The 22,073-nt window shown below is 44.0% G+C and overlaps 4 protein-coding genes and 1 pseudogene across 4 annotated transcripts in view; 2 read left to right on the top strand and 3 right to left on the bottom strand.

Annotated features, from left to right (window-relative positions):
* LOC126565072 (beta-1,4-galactosyltransferase 2) overlaps nucleotides 1-22,073 on the top strand; it is a 183,869-nt gene that overhangs the window by 28,683 nt on the left and 133,113 nt on the right. The gene's annotated exons all lie outside the window — the stretch shown is intronic.
* The window catches only part of LOC126564457 (elongator complex protein 3), a 244,733-nt gene that overhangs the window by 204,948 nt on the left and 17,712 nt on the right, over nucleotides 1-22,073 (top strand). The window lies entirely within an intron of this gene.
* Nucleotides 1,671-2,803, bottom strand: LOC126560368 (37 kDa salivary gland allergen Aed a 2-like). Its single transcript, XM_050216329.1, has 4 exons — nucleotides 2,753-2,803; nucleotides 2,479-2,694; nucleotides 2,012-2,419; nucleotides 1,671-1,934 (listed from the first exon to the last, which is right to left on the bottom strand). Exons 1-4 carry the CDS (start codon nucleotides 2,801-2,803, stop codon nucleotides 1,671-1,673), a joined length of 939 nt encoding a protein of 312 aa, XP_050072286.1.
* LOC126565122 (37 kDa salivary gland allergen Aed a 2-like) lies at nucleotides 3,568-4,742 on the bottom strand. The gene is made up of 4 exons (XM_050222263.1): nucleotides 4,692-4,742; nucleotides 4,401-4,616; nucleotides 3,935-4,342; nucleotides 3,568-3,869 (listed from the first exon to the last, which is right to left on the bottom strand). The coding sequence occupies exons 1-4, from the start codon at nucleotides 4,740-4,742 to the stop codon at nucleotides 3,597-3,599; spliced, it is 948 nt and encodes a 315-aa protein (XP_050078220.1). The 3' UTR covers nucleotides 3,568-3,596.
* Nucleotides 5,658-6,791, bottom strand: LOC126565119 (37 kDa salivary gland allergen Aed a 2-like; annotated as a pseudogene).

The following is a 22,073-nucleotide window of genomic DNA, read 5'->3' as shown; positions in this document are numbered from 1 at the left end:
TCTTGATCTACTTTCAAGTGTTGTTTTTTTCGGGGCGTTCGAAGCTAGGTGGACAAAACGTGCCGAGTGGTTTCGTTTTGGAAACCGATCCGGATGACGATTATGATGATCAATTATGCAAAATGCGACTGATCGCGGGATCAGTGCTTGTTGGAGCAGTGAACTGCAACACTGCTTCTGCAGATTAGTGTCAGCCGTGTTTTGATCGTGTAGGTCGGGAAGATTTTGGATTTTTTTTTATAATTTATTGACCGGAGCATTGTTGTGTCGTGGGAAATTAAAGGATAGCTTGTTGCATGGTCAGTAATCCGGGTTGTTTGGAAATCCAAATTTATGACGTTTGTATGTGACGCTATCAGTTGAGTTATCTCGTTGGGTGCATGGATCCTAAAAGATGGTAACGATGGTGATCGTCAACCACGAGACATGGTTGACACATCAAAGTCTGTATCTTAACCTATGAATATTCATATCAATTTTCACAACTTTTTTTTAGCAAAAACCAGGAACTAAGGTTCTAAATATATACAACTGCCACGCTCTTTCCTAGAATTTGTAATTCCTAAACAAATTCCAGTCAACTTCAAGCTGACATCGTATCCACTATTCTCAACCGGCACCGTACTCTGGCGCTACGTCGCGGTCATGAACGCGATCATAAATCAAACTTGCTCGCGACATAATCTCGAACCTACTGGGGGTACTGCCATGTCGCGTGTAGCCGCGTTAGTCATATATTTGTTAACTAATTAAATAGCTCCACCGTGCGGCAGAGTGCGCTGTACACGGGCTCCCCCCCCCCCCCCCCCCCACCACCTGGGGCAATGTTCCAAACGCGACAGGGCAGTAGAGAGATAGCGGCTTCGATTGGACCACAGGCCGGCGGGCTCACTATCATGACCACTAATCAATTGACACATTGGAAATCGGGCAGCAGATAGCTAATTTATACCACCGCGTATTTATCATAGAGGCGCACGCAATTAGATCGTGTGCGTTGATCGGGTCCCCGTGGGGCATTACTAGGCGATAAATGTGTGGAGCAAATGTCGTGTGACCGAACTTACCACACTTGGTGAGGTCACTTTTTAGAAGCGGAAATGTGAGGGAGATGGATAGAGGATGACTTCACACTCCGCGTTTGATGTGCACACTTTATAGAACTGACCACACCCCACTTCGGAAGTGATCGGAAGTGAACAAAAAAAATTCATGTTCTCGATAGCTTATCGGTTCCCCCTTACGGATGGCCAATAACCCCGTTGTAGTTGTAGTTGGGTGCGGTCACAAGACACAACTTCACGGCACGTCTGTGCTTACTTTTTGGCACGCGTCTTGGTGATAATTAAATCGACTTAAATTTCGTCCCCTTGGAAAACACGTGACGCCTAATGCTGTGAACGTAAGCGTTTATTTTAGCTGACTCACTGGGTGAGAAGACGCCACTGCTAGACTCATGGGAGCCATAAAAAAAAAAGATTGGTTCTGATGGGTTGTTTTGTGGAGTTTGATCGAGATAACAAGCAGAGTAGACGTTTGACTTCTTCTAGCTAGTTAGCATGAAGCAATTATTTGGGTTGTTTCTGTTTGTTGCTGATTGTATCTTTTTGTATGTCAACAGTGTGTTTTTCACCCAAAATTGGAACCAATGGTTTACAAGTGAGAATGGCTCAAATGTTGGTTAGTTTCTTCAAAGCTTCCTTAACCTTTTCCGGTCCTATGTACACGTTTTGTAGCAGTAGATAAGCGTAGTCCGCGGAACGGAGCTCGTGGTAATCGAATGCCTCCTTAAAGTCTTCCTTTAGGTCACTATTCAACAGACATGAGTAATAATCGTAGGCTTCACTCCCTGAGCACGTTTCCAGAATTTGGCGGACCTTGGGTCCCAGCTCACTCTTGTTGATCAGATTAAAATCACGCACAATCTCATCAACCTAGATTTGGAGGAAAACTTTGTTTAAGTAAATGTCCCAAAACGTAACTATTCCTTTGAAAGTTTAGCTCTAATCACCCTTAAACCGGTGTCATCCATGTAGCGCAAACCATGGAAGATGCAATCGATCGCTTGCTTCAGTTCTGGGCTACCAGAGAGCTCGTAATTTCGACCCTGCTTCCATTCACTCTGCTTCTTATCCTTCCAAGCACGCCTTTCACAATACGCATGGAAAGATTCGTACTTTTGCTTGATGTCAGGCCTTGCAGCATAAATTATATCATTAGTCTCATTCCTACCGTGATACAGTTGGCGGGACACATTCAAAAATTTGTTGTGAATCGGTATGTACGCATTGTACAGATCGACACAGCTGTTCGTTTTTGGAGTGGTAGTAGCCAAAGCGTTTTGAAATTTCGAGACTTCTTCTTGTTTGACTTGGAAGAAATGTTTGTACGCTTGATATTGAATAGGAATTCTCTCAGCCTGGAAGCAAAACAAAACGGTGTGAATGTTTTGACGTAAGAAATGTTAAAAAATCTAACCTTAAATGTGTTTTTCTCTGGGTCATAGTATTGCAATCCTGCCAAAGCACACTTCACATAGCAGTGCGTAATGGGGTCGTTGGGTTCCAATTTACAGTCTATCCAAAACTTTATGTAAGCCCTCCTGGTGGATCCCGATGGAAGATGATCTTCAAAACAGCGTTTGTACACGTAGAGCGTTTGCTCAGGATCTAACGCTTTCCATGGCTGGGGCGCCTAAGAGAAATTTGATTTACGTGAAAGATATCAAGAGTGCAAAAACAAAATTACTTACCGGGACCACCAACGGAGCGAGAAATGACAGAAGGACAACGATGATGATCATTTTCCTCAACTTAAAAAAATGAAGATCTATGAGAAGCTTCTCAAGTTGTAGTTTTATACCAAGCAAGATCAGAATGAAACAAGGTTAGAACAGCTGTTGGAGAAAAATCTACTTGTTTGCCTGCTACAACAGCTCATAGAACGGTAGCTATAAAAAGACAGCAATGGCCAGTGTAAACAGTTTGTTTGCACTTCCATAACGTGGAAGTCTTGTTTGCATTCTCGCTCGATTTGCATGCATAATGAGCAATAGTGCAGTGGAGTTAGTGACAGATTTACAGGGCTAGTGATTAATTCCCTGTACATAAAGATTTAAACTAAGCTGTTGACTAAACTTCTGAGCGATTAGTTATCTCAATTTCCAAATCGATAGCAGATTAGAGAAGTCCATAATCTCAGATAATGTTGGCAATTCAGCACACATGTAACTGAGAAGTTACCAGGTATTCGTAGGAGTTAGAATAGTATAAAATCATCCCGTTTATTGTACTTTACATACTCACAAACTGATGGCGGTTTATGACAAAGGACAACTGATATTAAAAATAGTAAAAAGGTTCACAAAAATGACCTTCCAGATGAGATTAGTTGTGGCCTATTTGTACATGTTACAATTATTTCATGGAGAGTCTTTACTTTATCTGGCGTAAAATAGCGTGCTTGTTCGTGTGATATAAAAGAATGGCGTAATCATAGAACATTGATGTACTTTTCGAGAATTATCTGTTTTAATCTCAGTGTAGAAACACTCAAGAAATAGAACCAACGGATGATGGAGGACAATTTCTTCTGTGCTAGAAGTGTACCGTTGTATTGAGCTGCTTCATTTCTTCCTTAACTTTTTCCGGACCTTCGTAAACTTTTCCTCGCAGCAGATAAGCATAGTCCGCCGAACGGAGCTCGTGGAAATCGAAAGCCTTCTTAAAGTCTTCTTTTAGGCGACTTTTCAATAGACAGGAGTAATAATCGTATGCTTCACTTCCCTTGCAGCCAGCCAACACTGAGCGAACCTCGGGTTCCAGCATGCTCTTATTGATCAGATTAAAATCACGCACAATCTCATCAACCTAGAATTGAGGGAAAACTATCTTTTAGAAAATATATGCTCCCTCCATATTCTAGTTCCACTCACCTTCAATCTGTTGCCATCCATGTAACGCAATCCACGGAAAATGCAATCGATCGCTTCCTTCAGTTCTGGACTGCCACTAAGCTTGTAATTGCGACCCTGCTTCCATTCACTCTGCTTCTTATCCTTCCAAGTACGCTTTTCACAGTACGCATGGAAAGATTCACCTTTCTGCTTGAGCTTGGGTCTAGCGGCATAAATTCGTGCAGCACCCTCGACCGTACCGTGATACAGCTGGCGGGACAGATTCACGAATTGGTTGTGAACCGGTAAGTACGCATTGTACAGATCGACACAGCTTCCATTTTTGGGATTGAGAGCGGCCAATGCCTTTTGATACTGAGATACTTCGCTTTGCTTAGCTTGGTTGAGTTTTCTGTACTCTCGATATTGAATTGGAATCCGCTCAGACTGAAAAAGCATAAAATAAATTTAGTATGTTTTACCAAGAAATATTCTACACTCGTACCTCAAAAGAGTTTTTCGTCTCGTCAAAGATTTGCAAACCGGTCAGAACACACTTTGCATAGCAGTGTGTAATGGCATCGTTGGGTTCCAATTTCCAGGCATTCCATGATGTAAGGTAAGCCTTCCTGTTCAATCCCGATGGAAGATGATCTTCATAACAGCGCTTGTACACGTATAAGGTCTGCTCTGGATCTAGCGCTTTCCATGGTTGTGATGCCTAGCAAAAGTTAGATGAAGTTGAGAGATTTAAAATTAATCATAAAAAATTCGCAAAAATTCAAACACAACTTACTTGGACTGCCAGTAAAGCAAGCAATGATACAAACACTGCTACGATGATCATTTTCCTCAACTCTTTTTAGTGCAACTCTTTGAGTTCACTTCCAAACATGCTCTTTTATAGGCAACATCAGTCTGATACACGATAATAAGAACAGCTGTTTGAGTCAATTCCATATATTTACCTGCTTCAACAGCTGATTGGACGATAGCAAGAAAAGACTGTGATGCTCGATGTAAACATTTTGTTTACGCCGTCACAGTGTGGAAATCTTGATAGCATTCTTACTTGCTTAGCTGCATTGCATTGGAGTTGAGGACATATTTACAAAGCTAGTGATTAATTTCAAGTTCAAGACGGTACAAATAAACACGTTGACTAAGGTTCTGAGTGATAAGTAATTGCAATTTCCTTTTCAATGACGTAGAATGGTATGCAGCGACTGAGGGCGGAGATTTTGCAGATTAGTGAAGATTATAATGAGATTAGATTAAACATGCAAGTGGCAATTTATGACAAACGTAAATTTATGACAAAATAGCAATTCTGATTCAAGAAAAGAGTGAGGTAAATCCAGAGAAAGAGAGAGAGGGAGAGAGAGAGAAAGAGAGAGAGAGAGAGAGAGTGTAGATTATGTATTAATTGATTTTATTTCACTTCTATCAGATTGAAAATAAATTTTACAAACGACCAAAGGAGTAGTATATAGTGACTGTAATTGAAGGTCATCTAACATATCTAGGCAGACATATGTATTATCACATAAGCACATATGCTTTAGATAAAGGTTTGATATTGAGAGCTTAATGGTTTTAATTCACAATCCAATTAAAGAGGGTAGCATACAGTGATTGCAAGTAGACAACGTTTAGTTGAGAGCGGTTCTTATTTTCACAATCTGATGTCATTAGGCATATTGTTTTAGTTCGTTGTTGATCATTCCCAAAATTGGCATCAAAGGCTTACGTGAGACTCGTGTGCTAGAAGTGTACCGTTGTGTTAAGCTTCTTCATGTCTTCCTGAACTTTTTCTGGATTTTCGTAAACTTTTCCTCGCAGCAGGTAAGCGTAGCTCCGCCGAACGGAGCTCGTGAAAATCGAAAGCCTTCTTAAAGTCTTCTTTCAGGTCACTGTTCAACAGACATGAGTAATAATCGTATGCTTAACTTCCTTTACAGTCAGCCAACACTGTTCGGACCTTAGGACCCAGCTCACTCTTGTTGGTCAGATTAAAATCACGCACAATCTCATCAACCTAGAATTGAGGAAGAGCTCTCTCTCTTAGAAAATATTTCTTAAAAAAGCAAGTTTCACATACCTTTAAGTCAGTTTCATTCGTGTAACGCAATCCACGGAAGATACAGTCGATCGCATTCTTTAGCTCTGGACTACCAGAGAGCTCGTAATTGCAACCCTTCTTCCACTCACTCTGCTTCTTATCCTTCCAAGCACGCTTTTCACAATACGCATGAAATGATTGTCCTTTTGGTTTAATATCGGACCTTGCAGTATAAATTCGAGCAGCACCCTCGACCGTACCGTGATACAGTTGGCGAAACAGATTCACGAATTGGTTGTGAACCGGTAAGTACGCATTGTACAGATCGACACATCTGCCTCCTCCTGGATTGATAGTGGCCAATGCCTTTTGATACTGGGAGACTTCACTTTGTTTAGTTTGAGTAAGACTTTCATACTCTCGATGTTGTACTGGATTCCTCTCAGACTGGAGAAAAATTAAATTGTTTGATTGTTTGGAAGCAACATGTTAAACATTCTAACCTTAAAAGCATTTTCCGTCTCGTTGTAGATCTGCAAACCGGTCAGAACACACTTCGCATAGCAATGGGTAGTATTATCGTTGGGTTCTATCTTCCAGGCATTCCATGATGTAAGGTAGATTTTCTTTTTCGGTCCCTTAGGAAGATGATCTTCATAACAGCCCTTGTACACGTATAAGGTCTGCTCTGGATCTAGCGCTTTCCATGTTTGGATGGAAGCCTAAGAATAATTTGATTAATGTTCTGAAGAAACATTTGAAGCTATTAACAAAACTACTTACTTGGACCATCAGGTCAGCGGAAAACAATAGAAGGACAACTACGATGATCATTTTCCTTTATTAAATTTTATGAAAATCTTTGAGCTCGCTGCTCAACATGCTCTTTTATTAATAGCATCTTTATCCCAGATCACGGTTAAAACAGTTGTTCAAACCAATTCCATATATACCAACTACTACAGCTGATTTAATGTAAGCAATAAAAATCCAGCTATTCCTGGTGTAAACAGATTGTTTGAACGATAATTTAGTATTGATCTGTATTCATAACGATTAGTATTGGAAAGGAGCTGATGACGGAATTAGACATCAAGTGATTATTTTGAATCTGTTGCCCGATATGAAGAGCGGTTATCATTTAGATGCGAAAGTATCATACAAAATATTCATTGTGCTAAAAAGTGACCGTTACATTTTGCCATTCAAAAATCAAAGCCTTCAATTACCACTTGCTTCCGTTTGCTTCAATTATTCTCCCCCAAGCAAAACGTGCATAAAAACAACGCAGAAGGAAACACGGAATCGGAACTAATCCCGTTAAATCTTCGCCACCCCTAATCCTTTTTATAGAGCGAAAATCCTTCGCCATACGCACATCAAGGCCACCTTGCCAAAAACAGGTTCCGGGTTGCTAAACCGACGCCCATACACGCCAGCCACTTTGCACCGAACCTAATTAAATACTCGCGCTAGTCAACAATTTTTCCGATGTTTCCCTGCCTTACCGGTTCACGGTAATCAACCCCTAAATTAGACGGAAACTGTTTCTGAAAGGTGGCAAACGGTCCGGCACACGCTACCGCCCGTCAACCGTTTGCTGGGTGTGTACGAATAAAAACATATTGAATTTCCCTAAAAGCTGGCGGCACACCGGCTCGCAAACACACAACAAAGCCGGTGCTCTTATCCAGATGATTCATAACCAGCTGTGGTGCGTGGTGGCGTCCTTGCAACCCCCGGCGAAACGGATCATCATCCGCGCAGGCTTTCTTTTATGTCCGTTTGCAGACAGGAAAGAAGGGTGCGCCGGGCATGATGCTGAAAAAACAAACGCTGTAACGTGCGCACGTCGGCAAACACGCATACGCACACTCGGTCGTGCGTCGGCTCACCCAGAATCTAAACCAAACGTGGGGTACGTCAAGGACGTGAAGGCACCGAAATAACCGTTAAAATGCATCCCGCGAGCATCCCGCGTTAGGTACGCGCTTCCGGGAATGATGACGCTGTGAGATGGGAAAAGTACACTTACGGACGACCTGCCGACCACTGCTACTGCACCCTAAAATGAAGCCATACACTGGACGTTCCAGGACGTTCACGGACGTGGTTGTTCGGTGGGAAGAGAATGAGGGAAAAAAATACTAGGCAGGCCACATATAGGGTGGAATTTGAATGTAGATTCGCTCTCCTCGCTCTCGCTTTATCCTAAATAGGGTGAAAACGAAGTGGTTTCTCATTGTGTGAGCGTTTGTGGGAACAGATAGAAACTTGGATGAGTTAAGATGAGGCTGCACGAACGATCAACGAGGGTGTGAAGTGCATATGCTGGCAGATTGAACCAGTTGCCGTTAAATGGTTGTTTGCTGTACTTAAGGTTGCAACGGTAAGCCACAGGGACGCGATAGCTACAGAAAGCACGAGCACGAGATCAGGTTTTTGGGAGAATGATATCAGCGTGTACATTAGAGTGTGTTGGTGCTGAAGGGACGATTATTCCGCAATTATTTTGAATGAAGAATGAACAGGACCCGTGGGATGGATGATTCCCTAAATTAATTGGACATTGAGTAACTTGTCCGTGAGAGGAAATTTAGCTAATCGAGCGGTAGCTATCAGGACGCATGAGAATATCAAGGACAAAAAAAAATAATACGTATGACAGCTCAATTTATTTTTGATGGATTTACTGTGATGAGAAGAATCAATGGAATATTTTCTTGAATACTTCTAACAATATTGACAGTTCTTTAGATTGATTTGATTTCACGTAGAAAATAAAAGTTATTCACTATAGTGCTGCTTCATGGCATAACGACCTTTTATCTCTCCTTTATCCTCCCCCCCCCCCCTCGAATTTCGCCTCTACCAATCGATCCGGATAACATCGCAGTAGCATTACAGTTGATTTTATTTCATCACACTGATTGCGTTAAAGACGCCAAGCAGCAGGTTTCTTAAAAAAACTCAGTTAGGTAACAAACCATTTTACATGAACTACCTTCTAGGTTGCTTGTTGCTATTTGCTACAACAACAATCACAATTTCGTGCCTTACCGAAAGTGGTTTACCGTGTTCCCATCGTAATGTTCTACTGTTACAATTTATTTGGCGCCAACAGAAACTGGTTGGCATCTCTCGCTCGCGAGTCCCAGAGCTGCAAGCTTCCTGCACTGCACACCGAACGACCTGTTCCACTAATGTGTTCCACACTTGGAACCCTGGTTTGCTTCGGTTCCTGGTGCATCTTTCCCTGGCGTGACAAATTAGTATCCGAAGGCCCGTCGAAACGTGTGTTTCAGAATGACCTGAATCGAGCTGACGGCGTGATCTAGCGCTTAGAGTTCGAGATGGTGGGGGTGGAGGGTGCTGGGGCTTTGAGCGCGGGTTCCATGTTCGATCAGTCGATTGCATCCGTTAATCAGCTCATGCAACAATCGAAACGGTACCGATTGCGATCGATGCGGTTTTGGAGCAGATCGATAATCATGCTGATGTCTTTATATTATTATGTCACGATCTACTGGCGTGGTAGGTAAAGGATGATACTGGAGCGTTGTATCATCCTGGAATCCAGATGTGCGATATAGCTGCTTTGGAAGATGTTGAGATTTCCTGAGAACTTTTGCCGAGAAAGAAAAAGCTATTCCTAGGCAAGTTGTGCTGGCTTACAAAATGGCTTAATTACTGGCCATTTCTCACCGAACAGTGCGGAAAAGTTGTACCAGATCTTACTAACGACTACAGGAATTAACCTCTCTCGTACCTCTTATGTGCATTGACTTCAAGAATTTGCTGCCAAATGGTGATCATTGCAGTTGCGACTTCTAGACCAACTTTAGTACACCGTCCGACCACTATAACTTTAAGGCTAGTTTCGCAATCGAAAGCTACCAAAGCACCAACCAAAAACACACATAACCCGATACACGACCCAAGAACATGGCATTATTGACCGATTAACGCTAATATAGATTTAACGATTTCGATTGTTGGCGATCGTCCAGCGTCCAACCGAACCAGCGATGGAGAAGAAAAAAGGTGCCGATGGCGGTTCTTGTATATCGATGTTTCTTGTTGTGTTACTGATTTTTCGCAGGGTCCACCATCATGATCGTAGTAAGCTTTCGACCCTCGACCCAGCCTAGGGAACATACTAAAGCGAGAGAGAGAGAGAGAGAGAGAGTGAAAAAAGCATAACAGATCTCGAAACAAATTGATCGCGCGATATTTCAGGTCAAGCTGTGCGAATAACGACCGGGGAGCCCTTTGTGTGTGATTTTCTATCGCACAACAAGCCACACAACAATTAGAATCTATTATCGATTAATTTCTGGTACGCTTTTTCGCGTGGTGTGTGTTTCCGGGAGGCGGACGATTTTTGTTTTATGGGGTTTAAGGATGCTGGCAAATGCGGCAGTGTGGAAACGTTGCGCAATTAAAGCACCAAACAATTGCGATTTATTGCTGTGAGATACGGATTGCTGTTTTGTGTTGTGAATTTTTCATCAATTTCCCATTGCAGTTGGTCCATTCATACGTATTTAAATATGGATCAATTGAAATAAATTAACCAGAAAGTTGGAATAGGAACAGTTTCCAAACCCTTTCCTGGTGGTGCTCCGAAAACAAAAACACGGGCGGGTCTTGCTTTGAGCTTTAGTATCCATCAGGCGAACAGGTACTCGATAGTAATCGCGCCACAAAATTACGTCTCCAATGGTACGCCCCTAGCAGGCGGACACAAGATAGATGTGATTCGTGAGCGATAAAAGGCCTTCCACATGAGCAATCGATTGCACATCGAGATACGCGAGACGCCGAAAACTTGTTCCAGCGTGGCAGCACCGTGTTTCGTGTGTTCCGAGATTTTGAACACGGGAAATTTGTTGGACGCTAGACTGCTGGTGCTGCTATGCTAATCGCCTGCTAACCTTTTCCACCAAGCCTGAAGGACACGCCGGAAAATGGGAGCATGCGCGAGGGTTCTGTGGGCAAACTGTCCTTTGCTAGTTTGGCTAGCTGGCGGCAGGTACTTTATGGCTAATTTTATCTTAATTTGATTTCGAAGATAAAATAAATAAGCGCACGTAGAGTGTGCCTTTTTTAAGTGTACTGTTGGAGCAATCGCTCGAGTCGCTGGCGCTTAGTAACTGCGGGAGTATAACGCCTTTTGGTGGGATTGACGCAGAAGCACAAACGCGTGTCACATCGGGCATCGAGGTGGAGTTTTTTCGGGGATTGGCTTGGACTTGGCGTTGTGCAGGTTTCAGCAAGACAGGTACACACGCAAGCTTTGGACAACTCCTTGGGTCCCGTTTTCCCGTCCCGTAGCCAGTAACTATGGCGGTGAAATGTCTTACAGTCGGACATTGATGTTCGATACAAGGCGGCAACTCTGTTGCCTTTTGCACCTACCCGAATCCGGACTGCTTAAAGCCTCGCAAGTGGATGTAGTTGTTAATGTGACAAGCAACACAGCTGGATGGCGATATTTCGGAAGCAACCCAAGAGACCTGAAACGAACGAACGCAAAAACCATTGAACCATATTAGCCAACGTACGGGAAGAAAAAAAAACTGGAGCAATAATCATAAACTGAGTTCCCCCATCATGCCACCCGCTACAGTAACCCGCTGTCGATCACTTCTGTCCAACTGTCGTCCACGCTGGGGGAAAAATGGCCCCCACCCTCCCGCAAACCGAATGGAAAGCTGCATGTTTATTTTTAATGCCTGTTTTGACTTAGCTCAAGAAAAGCATCGTACACTTCGGCGCCGGGGCGGGTGACCAGATCGCGGAAAACGTTATTAAACAACAATAAAGCGACGGGCGCGACGGTTGACGGGTTTTGGCCGCAGAGAAAACTGTGTCCACAGCGATAGCGTAGGGTAAGACAAACGACAGAGCTAGAACATAATACGATTTGCACGAGATATTAATGGGCCGATACCTGCCGCAAAAGCGGGACCGGGTTCCGTTTGTCAGAGCCGGCCATGTTTTGCTGCTTGTAATTAGGTAAATTCGTGGGGTTTTTGCATCCACGACATGATCCCGCGCAGTTCCTGGTCGGTGGTGGCTTCATGCAAAGACTGGTGGAAAATCGATTTGTAAGCGCCAGGCCAGAGGGATCTGGACCTAGTCCAACTTGCTGCCCCTAAGGTGGCAGATGCTTGTCAGTCACTGTGCGGTGGCGTTTAGTGTTGCAAACTTTGCCTTCCACATACGTTGAGGATTGTTTGTTTGCACTGGTGGAATGGTGGAATTGAATGATGACTCATTCAAGTTCAAGTTTTCTTGGAAACGATCGGCGATCTCGAAAGAAAAGTAGTGTCCCAACGTGTACATCCTCGTACGCCGCGTATATGATCGTGATCTTTGAAGAAACTCTTGGCAAGTCTCCTCACATACTACAATGTAGTTATTATCACGTCCTGGGCAGGGCCAGCTGATGACCTAAAATTCATGCGTTACTGATCACAAATTTATGGCCCACACCGCCCGACCATCCGAGACCGACGCACAAGTGAACGAAGAAAGTCACGCACAAAAAGGAATCGATGCGTCCTGCTCACACTTTGTAGATCGCAAATGCTTGAAGCAGAAAATTTCACCTCCAAAAAAACTACTCCAAACTCCAGCAGAGGACAGTGAAATTGGGGCGTTTTACAAGCACAGATACACACTTACATACATACGGAGCGTTTACCTGACTGTGCGAAATTCGTTTTTAATTAAATCAGTTCCAAAATGTCAGCACCCGGTGTCGGTGAGGTTCACTGTTGGTTATTTGAAGTTTTTTTTTCCGGGGGCCACTCAGAAGATCAGCCAGTTTACGATCAGTACCAGCAAGAAAGCAGGATAAGCATCCGAACGGATAAAGTGGTCGCATTGTACCCCAAAACGTAGCATCATCTTGGAGCCAGACCAAAACCCGAAAACCGAACGCAAATATTTTATTATCCGAAACGATACATTAATTATGACATCAAGATAAAAATTAAGAAATTTTGCGCAATGATAAATCGGTTTTAAATATTAATAAATTGCAATTGCATGGCAAGCGGGAGGGTTACCCACTAAATGATACGGTTTAAAGATTTTGCACGCTGTTGCGACACTACCACTACTCCGCCGCCGAATACTGAAGGGGACATCTTGCGAGCGAAAGTGAACCATCGCACGGTTGGACAGATAAAGGACATTTTGATAGAGGGAAAAATTAAATTTCAAATATAATAAAGCTAGTTGTGCTTGAATGGAGGGGGCTTGCCGTACAAGATTCCTATAAAAACAAAGGATATCGTCATAGAGGCCGCTCCATTGAAATGGTTTTAGTCTAGCAAAAAGGTCTCGCAATTCGAGAAACTTCTTCATCACATCTTCTCGTCGAAGATGTCTCATAGTTGCAAAAGTCTTGTTGCATCCGAGGATTACTTGTCTGAATTCTCAGAGTCATCACTACGGCATAGGCATCTTCAAATCTGAATCAGCCATTGCTAAAATTCCTAGTCATCGGAGGGACTTCCTCGTCTCCAGAAGTTCTCACTCAGTGTCTCCCCACTACAGAGCTCCTTAGGTGATCTGACACGGCCATAAGCCCTCGCATTTGGAAAGAATTTTACGTCTCCAGGGGCTTCATCTTCTTGAATATCTTTTCATTTTCGGTCGTTCGTGGTCAGCTCAGAGTCTGTTTACCCTCACGTCTGGATCTATTAGGAAGTTCAAGTAAAAGTTCTGAAAAACATGAACAAATAACAGAAATATAATGTTTTTGTTCTTCGCTATCCCACCATGCAGCGGGGAGCAGTACATTTGGACGCTCCAGTTCCCTTTTCCAACACCAACCCATTACATAGCCGGTCACGATGATGATGCTCCTAAGTAGGTATGGAAAGAAAAATTGCACCTCGCTCGATCACTCTCGACTCTGCCACACCGTGAAAAGGGCGGCTTACGAATATGCACCGAGGATGCGTATAAGCGTAAACATAATAAATTTGTGCATGTAACGGGCAAGTCCAAAGGGAGGGGATGACTCCTCTAGAAGAACCAGGACGAAGAAAAAGAAAATGGTTCCAAAAGTGTACCGGAAAGTTGAAGCCTTTTTTTGGTGGGTTGGAAGGAAGCCTTTATCGTTTCCTTCGGCCACAGCTTCACGTGCAGTTTTTTGCTTTTTTGGTCTCCTTTTGGTGCCTTAATTCCACACACATTTTCACTCGCGAATCATTTATCATCGTGCCCATGGTAGTGCGGTGCATGACGACACGCCTGACGGGCGACCAGGGAAAGGAAACGCAGAAAAAATCGCTTTGCAATACCGAAGTCCTTTATCTGGCGGTATAAATCAGTTATTGAATAATCACCTGTAACCTGTAATCAATATGTTGTCGATCGAAGATCGATACAGAGAGGTGGTGGGTTGTACGCTGTTTTTTTTTTTTAGCTCGTTCGTTTTGTTTCGTTTTGTTCCAAGGGAGCAAAACGGTTTCTTTCTTTTTTTAAAGGTGTTTTGTTTTCGAATCGAATCCTTTAAAGCGACACAAATTTGATTGAGATTTTTCGCTTCACTATCGATGATTTGCCTGGAAAAAAGTGCTGCAGTATCTTAACTAAAAGATTACATTTTCAGATGCGATAACGATTCCGCTCTCGGCCACTAAAGGACTAAAAAGTAAGGTGGAGCAGCCAGTTTAAAAAAAAGGACAAAAATCCGGGTTTCTTTATATGGTAATTTCAACGAAATATCTCCGATACGAAAGATAAACCACCCGGCGATAACCGTTAACGTTGCATTCAAGTTTTTCGACAATTTTATGCAGTGAAAATTGGAACTATTATGCACTGTTGGCTGATAATGTTCGGATTAAAGCGTAATGCGTCTTCGATCACGTGGGTGAAGGAATTTCTTCAATCACGCGTGAAATACTTTCGGTGAAATCCGGATCTTGGTTGCCCCAACTGAGGAGTATAAAACAAGGGCAAATATTTGGACATATTTGCCTTCATCCCATTTATCATTCGCCCTTTTTCGAAGCGAGCGTAACGGATTCCTCCAAACCCTCCAATTTCACTCTCGTCGACTTTGACACATTATTCACGAGCATGCAGGGCACGATCGAAAGGGTCTCTCGTCCTTCGAGAAATTGATATGTAGCTTGGATGATTCTTTAGGATGATCCCACGGCGAGATCAAGTCCCAAAAGTCAACATCATCCATCGTGAAGAGCGATCGATCGGGTCACTCCCCATTTGCCGAGCTTTCTTACAGGGTTTTTCGAGCTCGAACTAAGTGTCCTCATTGCTCAGTGGCTATGAGTCTCAACAAATCTTGAGAATTCTGTCCCATCTTGGTACAACCGGGGAAGCGATATCGCCCTAAACTGCTTTGTGTGGTTTTGATAGGAAAATCTATCAAGCTCTTTTGAAGATTTGTTTGGCTGCTGCTGATGTCGACCGATATCGTTCAAAGTTGACTCTAAAAGTCATCGTTGTTGTTCCGCTTTGATGAGCATTTATCAATTTAAATTGGCCGCTATGTTTTAGCTCAATCCTCGAAACTAGTGTCTCAAATAATTTGCCATTCCGGATACTTTGCCTCAAATACATGACCCGATAAACCCCTGTAAGACACACACTGCACTTGGCACTTGCACGTCTTTCGCTGTCGTGAGCTCTTTTTTCGGCGACTCCCAGGTCTCCTTTAGCATCATCAATCGCATCAGCCAATAATTACCGCCTTTTTGTGCGCCTTTTCAGTTTCGCAATTCGCAGCTGACAAGCGAATAATATGTGTAACATTTAAGATTGTAAACAACCGGTTGCAATGGCCAGTTACCACGGCCGCGATCTGTCCTCTTGTGATAAATGATCGACCTCGCCCCGCGTTACGTCTGGCAGGCGTTGGTTTGGCTTTTTACTGAGCACTTGGCGGTCGCAGCAAGAGAGGACGGTACGATAGCTTTCCTCTCGATGTGGTCACCAACTGAAGACTATTTACATAATGTTGTTCTTTTGCTTGAGGTGTGCAAGCGCAGCGGAAAGTTCCGGTTTTGAGCCGTTTGAAGCGCGATGACGGATTGCTTTTCCGGTGACGTCGTCGAGCACGATGATAAGATGCTTTGATTAGGGACACGTGCGGCATTTTAATCGATTTCGTGGTACGTGGTGATGCTGATGTTTAGATTTCGAGAAAATCCTCATTCGAGAGGGGTTCAAGAGGGGACAAACGCGATTTGTTGTCTTCAGACAACAAATAAACTGTGGAAAGTTTCGCAAGGCGGGCAAACATCCAGCAGGATTATTGTCCATTTCGATGGGTTGGAAATGAAGAGGTCAGCTCGAGAACTAAATGGTACCTTCCCGTCTTGCGGAACTCATTAATCACTTGCATTAATTGATGGTATTAAAACGTTGCTGGAGAAGCAGGACGACTGATCATCCTGCAGAAAGGAGGTTAAAGACTAAATAACAGGGAAGTGTTGCAGGCAAGTCGAAAGAAAAACGAAAAAAAAAGTTAACAAAAATCACGATTCCTTCGCGTGCGCTTCATGTTCATTTTGTGGACATCGATGTACAGGGTTCGTCACTTGCTTCACCACTGCGTTGATGTCACCCGGCGGTGACGACAGGTTTAAGGGTGCAGCACATTTAAGAGCGATTGATCATCGATGCGGGTATTCTGTGCCATTTTTAATTTTCAAACCCTACCTCAATGTCGGCTGTGTTGCAACAATTTAGTAAAACATCTGAAACCGTTGTTTCACTTGACTTGACTGCTTCGGGTAAAACTAGGAAAACGCGAAGCACCCAGATTGATCTAGTTATGTTTTAAGTGTTGTTTGTACTTCCTCCCGCCCATGCTCGGCAGTGCCTGCAGTCTACTGTCAACGATCGGTTTGAGAAAAGCGTACCGATCACTTTATTAATTAAAATAGTGGCGCGTGGAACCGTGGATGCCGCGCACTCTCTCAGTAGCACCATAAATGCCGCGAGGGAGTTGGCAGCGTTTGCGGTACCTAAATAGAATCCGATCGCTTGTTAATTAGATGATCGCGTAGCAGCTGGCTGTGTGAGCGAGGGTAAATGTTACACCATGTTTGTGTTGTTTGTTGGTGAAACGAAAACCAAACATTTGAACTCAGACCGTAGTAGAGCATCGTCTGATACTTAGGAGAGCACGTGTGTTTTTCAGTGTTGCCAAACAACTCAATTTTCCAAAGTCGAGTTCCGCGGTGTGTGACCTACTCAAAAACGTGTAATAAGGCGTTAAGATGGCTTCTACCTTATTTTCTGCTAGCAAAAAGCTCTTCAACGCGAGCACTTGGAACTCGGAATTCGGTAAAACCGCCAGCATTAAAAGCCGATCGTGCCGTTTTTGCAATTTATTTCATCATAATGATACGCCGCGGCCCGCATTTTGTCGCCAAAACAATCTCAGCCCGGTGTGTGTGTGTCTTAGCGGTGGTTAAATGTCAACCAAGGCAAGTGCTATGTCGAGACATGCGAGAAGGCGGAAGAAAATTTAAACACGCGGCACGTGGTAGCATTCAAATATGAAACGCACCGACTCTAAATCGTCAGTGAGAAGGACCACAACTCGTCTAACAGCAAACCACCGGACCACGTGCCTTGGAGTAATAGTAAAATGGCAATGGATAGCATTAGACAGGCGTGTGCCATTTCCACGTACAATCGTCTCCGTATCATTAGTTTTAATTTCTCCATTGAAAGTTGACGCGAAAGGAACCATAACTCACGTGTGTCCAACAGGACATTGCCAACAGACAAACTGCGAGGGAATGTCTGCAACCGGAGCTTAAATCGAAATGGAACTCTTGTCGCTTCCTCTTTACCACTTCTTCTGGAACCTTCCTGTACCTTCACGGACAACAGTAATGTCTTGAGCGTTTTGCATACTCCAGTTCTTCGGGGACACAGCGATAATTGTAAACAATGATTTCGGGCGTATTGATTTATTGATGGATTTTATACCTTTTTTTTTATAAATCACTCTTTCGCTTCCAATTCTCAAATTCGCTTGTGGGCGATAGCGAAAACTCATCGTACGCTCAAATCGAACATGGTTATTACAGTACACTTTGAGGTGCCAGTGCCAGCACGACGCCACATGCAAACAAGTACATGCATATCAACCCGGCGGCGATCATGGCAACTCCACTAAACTCATGTACCATAGAAACGGAAGCCTTTAAAGCGAGCCAAAAGGTTCAAGAAGAGGCTCCTTTGGTAGCCTTCTATTTGTCTTCTTTTCAGAGGACTTCCCGAACCCAAATGGCCCATTGGTGACTACCGTGTCGTCTGGTTGCATTTCCTCCAGGTGTTTCCACAACAAGACGTACACTCACCCGCTTTCGTCGTCTGGAGTTCACCATTCGCGACTCGTTGTATTTATTATTCTTTATTTCCCCCATATCTTGGCACACCACGGGGTCACGGCGTCATCGTCGCGTCCGTCGCCACACGTTGCCACTGGCCGATGGTGGTGGTGCAATTTTTATTCAATTGTATCTCTATTTACTCCCCAACTCACTACGTTGGAGCTGGAGGAGTCACGATGAAGGCGCGCGCGCGCACACTCACTTATTGTCTGAACTTCCTTCAAGCGCTCCCGCGTGTTGTGTGTAGCTATCCTGTTGTTGGCGACACATGTGCGCGAAGAGCGAGAAATTATAGCTATTAGATATAAATAAACCCACGCAACCGTCTGGGACAAAATGCATACAAAATAAAATCGTCAACTCGCCAGTGCCGATAGGCGAGCCCCTCGTGACTTTTGTTGGATAGTTGGGTCCCTTGGGGATGGAGAAGTGTTTCGTTGTTTGTAGAAACCTTTTTATTACGGCAGATAGTGACTACTTTTGAGCTTTTGAGTAGAGTAGAGTAGAGAAAATTTTTAATCAGAACGAGTGTTATTTTCAAATGAATTTATAATTAAAAGATATTGAGGTAGAGTAACCACTTTGTTTGAGCATCTTTAATTAGTTCTCAAGCTGACACATAGTTAGTCATCGAAAAGTATTCCTTAAAAAAAGGAACTGTTGGACAATCAGAGGCCTTTAGGTGGATTTGTTTACTTCACTTATTCAATAATTTCATAATTTCCCTTCCATTCTTCTACCTAACCCCGTGAAACCTCACCGAGTACTTCCTACAGCAAAGTCAGCGAACTATTAAAGTTGACGCGAAGCAAAAGAAACAACCGTTCCATCAAATCAGACGCCACACTGCGCGTTGTCGTCCCAAGCGAAAAAAAAAATCCCCGGCCCGAACACCCCCGAACAGGGGGCTATACTGGAACCGCTCCGTGATGACTAATTTCAATTGAATTTCAGCTTGCTGTGTGTTCCGGCCGGGTCCGGAGCACCGGCTCGGGAGGAAGATGGATGGGCTGTGTGTACTTCGAAGGACTTCTCGGTGGTGGCTGCGGTGGACCTGGTTAGTGTTTTAATTATTCGCTCGCACAGATCAAACACGCCAACCAGAACAGCTCAGCTGCCTAATGAAGCTGAACTGGCCCCGGTTCTGGTTGGAGTGGGGGGCTACCCCCGTTGGCTTTCGCGGAGTAGGGGTGCTGCGGCTGGTGAAACCCACGGTTGGTAGCTGACTGGCACCGGCTGGCGCGCGCAGAAAATCTAGGCAGACACTGATCGGATCAATATCAGAGATCGATCTACGTCGGAGAGGTTGCGCTAGTGCCACGTGAGCGTTGCCACAACCGGAGGTCCCACCCGGTGGTCGCTGTGACACCTACACGAAGCTTCGACCGACATTTGTTATGCGCTCAAAGTACTTCTGTTCACATTAGTAACACCGCGTGCTAAGGTCTATCAAATAGGTCGGAAAATTGGACACAAACCCACCGTGCAAGAGTTAGAGTTGACACTGGCAGCCTTACTCCTGGGACGATCCTGCCCAGAAAATAAATTTCAAGGGGCGCCGGCAAGAGGACGCGTTCCGTTTGAAACCTTCATCCTAATAATCTCCCGGAACAGAAAAGGCTCGTTGATAGTCAGCTGAGGGTCACGTTCGGTTGCCGATAGGCAAAATAAGGGCCTTATTGGTACAGTGGGGAAGAAATTGCAGAGCGAGCCTGGAACCGTTTGGTGGGGAATTTTCGATAACAAACAATCACACCCGGACCCTCTACAATAATGGTGTCGAGGGTGGTGCGAAAGAAAGCACTTTGGTGTCGATAAAAGTCGTTTGTTCGATTCAATGCAAATGAGTTCAGGGACGGCTTAATTCTAGGCGGCATATTAGTGCCCAATCGTGCCGCGAGTGCATTACTATGTATCCGGAAATGAAAATAATTAGATTAAATTGTCGTCTGAGGCAGGCGCAAACCACTCCGAAGGTGATTTCTGTCGGTGCATTAGAAGATAGCAAGTTCACGCTGTAGGATTAGTGTTGAATTTAAGCAAGAGTCTGGAGTAACTTTATTGTTAAGAAGAGTAATGGTAAATGGCAAAGGATTTACTAAGCCAAGTAAGAAATGTCGACAGCACAGCATAAAACTGATACACAAACCCAATCCAGAACGTAGCTCTCTTGTGATGAGGGCTGAATGCCTTATTATCTCCAAATAAATTCATCAACGTTCAATATTTGTCTGTCTACATTAAAACCTGTGTTGACCTTGTTAAATGTTTCGTCCAGAAACTCTAATATTCCCCGATGACTTCTTTATGGAATCATCATTGATAAGTAACACTCACAAGCATATGCTTTATATTGGCAATTTGTGAGAGAGTTTCCCATTACTTCCATAACTTTCCATAACGCAACAGGAACCATATTGTACAGGCTACCAGCCAAACACTCCCTTTCGATTTTCTCACAGAATAAACACAATTAAATCATCCCCTTAGCTTTGTTTGTATCCTAACCACCACCACCACCAGATACACACGCACATACATGGTACTATCGCACTGTTCCATCAGTTGATTAGTGGCCCACACTGTCTCTCAGAGATCCTGCAACCCGCCCGGGCACGTGCTTTGCGTGTCACTCAAAACAAAGAGACATTGTAAATGGGAAAAACACAGCATTTTCCACCGTTTGCAGCATACGTTCCACAGCCACTTGTACTACCGTGAGAGCGCGTGACCGCCTGCATAAGCCGCCGATGCATCATCATGCTAGGGGTTTGCAGCCCTGAGAAGCGAACGCTGGACGACGAGCAATAGGGTGTGCGCCTGTATTTGGACACAATTTAATGCCCACGCGACCCGCGTCTGATTTATAACTTTTCGGTTCCGGTGCCGGTGCCCACACCGACTCTTGAGCACTTGTGCGGGAAATCGGAAAACCGGACACAATAGCACCAAGCGGTTTTTCCCCTTTTTTTTCGCGTCGATTGATAATTGATAAATTTTTCACGCAACCCTCGCTATTGTCGCTGGCAGATCATCTTTCCCGGTGGGGTGATGCAAGGATGATGTGAGAACGAAACCGGAAGCCGGATGCGCGGAACCGTGAGAGCGTAATGCTTCAGGATGCTGGATATGGTGTTTTTTTTTCTCTATTGTACAACATTCAAAGCGCATTTGCCAGACTAAGGGAGAAAGACAGGAGAGGGTGCAGCATGGTTGAGACCGATTGGATTAAGGGTGCAACGTTGTATATCGAAAGGGAACCAACTTGTTCCCATGATAGAGAGAGAGTTGCAATTCGCCTAGGAGCGTCTAAATCACCAATCAAACCCCAAAAGCAACACAGATGATGGTGGTTTGCGATAGTGGTTGCTTTTACCAGAGCCAGTCGCTGATCCTTAATCTGCACTCTGGTGTATTACATATATCTGAAGGTGTTTTCTCCACGGGAAAATTGCATCAGGGCGTTACCGTAGGGTCTCTTAACGCCGTCTGTCTAGGTTCGTGATGTTTCGATTGACATTAATGTGAGCGCTTTAGCCGTGGTCGACAATTAATCATCACGCGAACGAAATTACCAATCCTGAGACTCCCGATCGAAGAGTAAAGTGTAGTCTTGAGAGTTTCACGATTTACCACAACCTGCACCAGGTGCATAGCCGTTTGGTAAGGTGCTTTTCTTTAGTAATCATCCAACAGTTTGGATACAAAAAAA

Source organism: Anopheles maculipalpis, chromosome 3RL, assembly GCF_943734695.1.
Source record: "Anopheles maculipalpis chromosome 3RL, idAnoMacuDA_375_x, whole genome shotgun sequence".
Lineage (NCBI taxonomy): Eukaryota > Metazoa > Arthropoda > Insecta > Diptera > Culicidae > Anopheles > Anopheles maculipalpis.
The sequence above is the reverse complement of the archived record's forward strand: the minus strand, read 5'-3'. Positions and strand labels throughout refer to the sequence as shown.

Bases quoted from the DNA above. Each gene is read 5' to 3' on its own strand.
- LOC126565122 (XM_050222263.1), bottom strand. From the start codon at position 4,742: ATGATCATCGTAGCAGTGTTTGTATCATTGCTTGCTTTACTGGCAGTC. The intron at 4,343-4,400 runs GTACGAGTGTAG...ATGCTTTTTCAG, and splicing joins AGACGAAAAACTCTTTTGAG to TCTGAGCGGATTCCAATTCA. The intron at 3,870-3,934 runs GTGAGTGGAACT...CCTCAATTCTAG, and splicing joins TGGATGGCAACAGATTGAAG to GTTGATGAGATTGTGCGTGA.
- LOC126560368 (XM_050216329.1), bottom strand. From the start codon at position 2,803: ATGATCATCATCGTTGTCCTTCTGTCATTTCTCGCTCCGTTGGTGGTC. The intron at 2,695-2,752 runs GTAAGTAATTTT...AATTTCTCTTAG, and splicing joins TCGCTCCGTTGGTGGTCCCG to GCGCCCCAGCCATGGAAAGC. The intron at 2,420-2,478 runs GTTAGATTTTTT...TTTTGCTTCCAG, and splicing joins CAGAGAAAAACACATTTAAG to GCTGAGAGAATTCCTATTCA.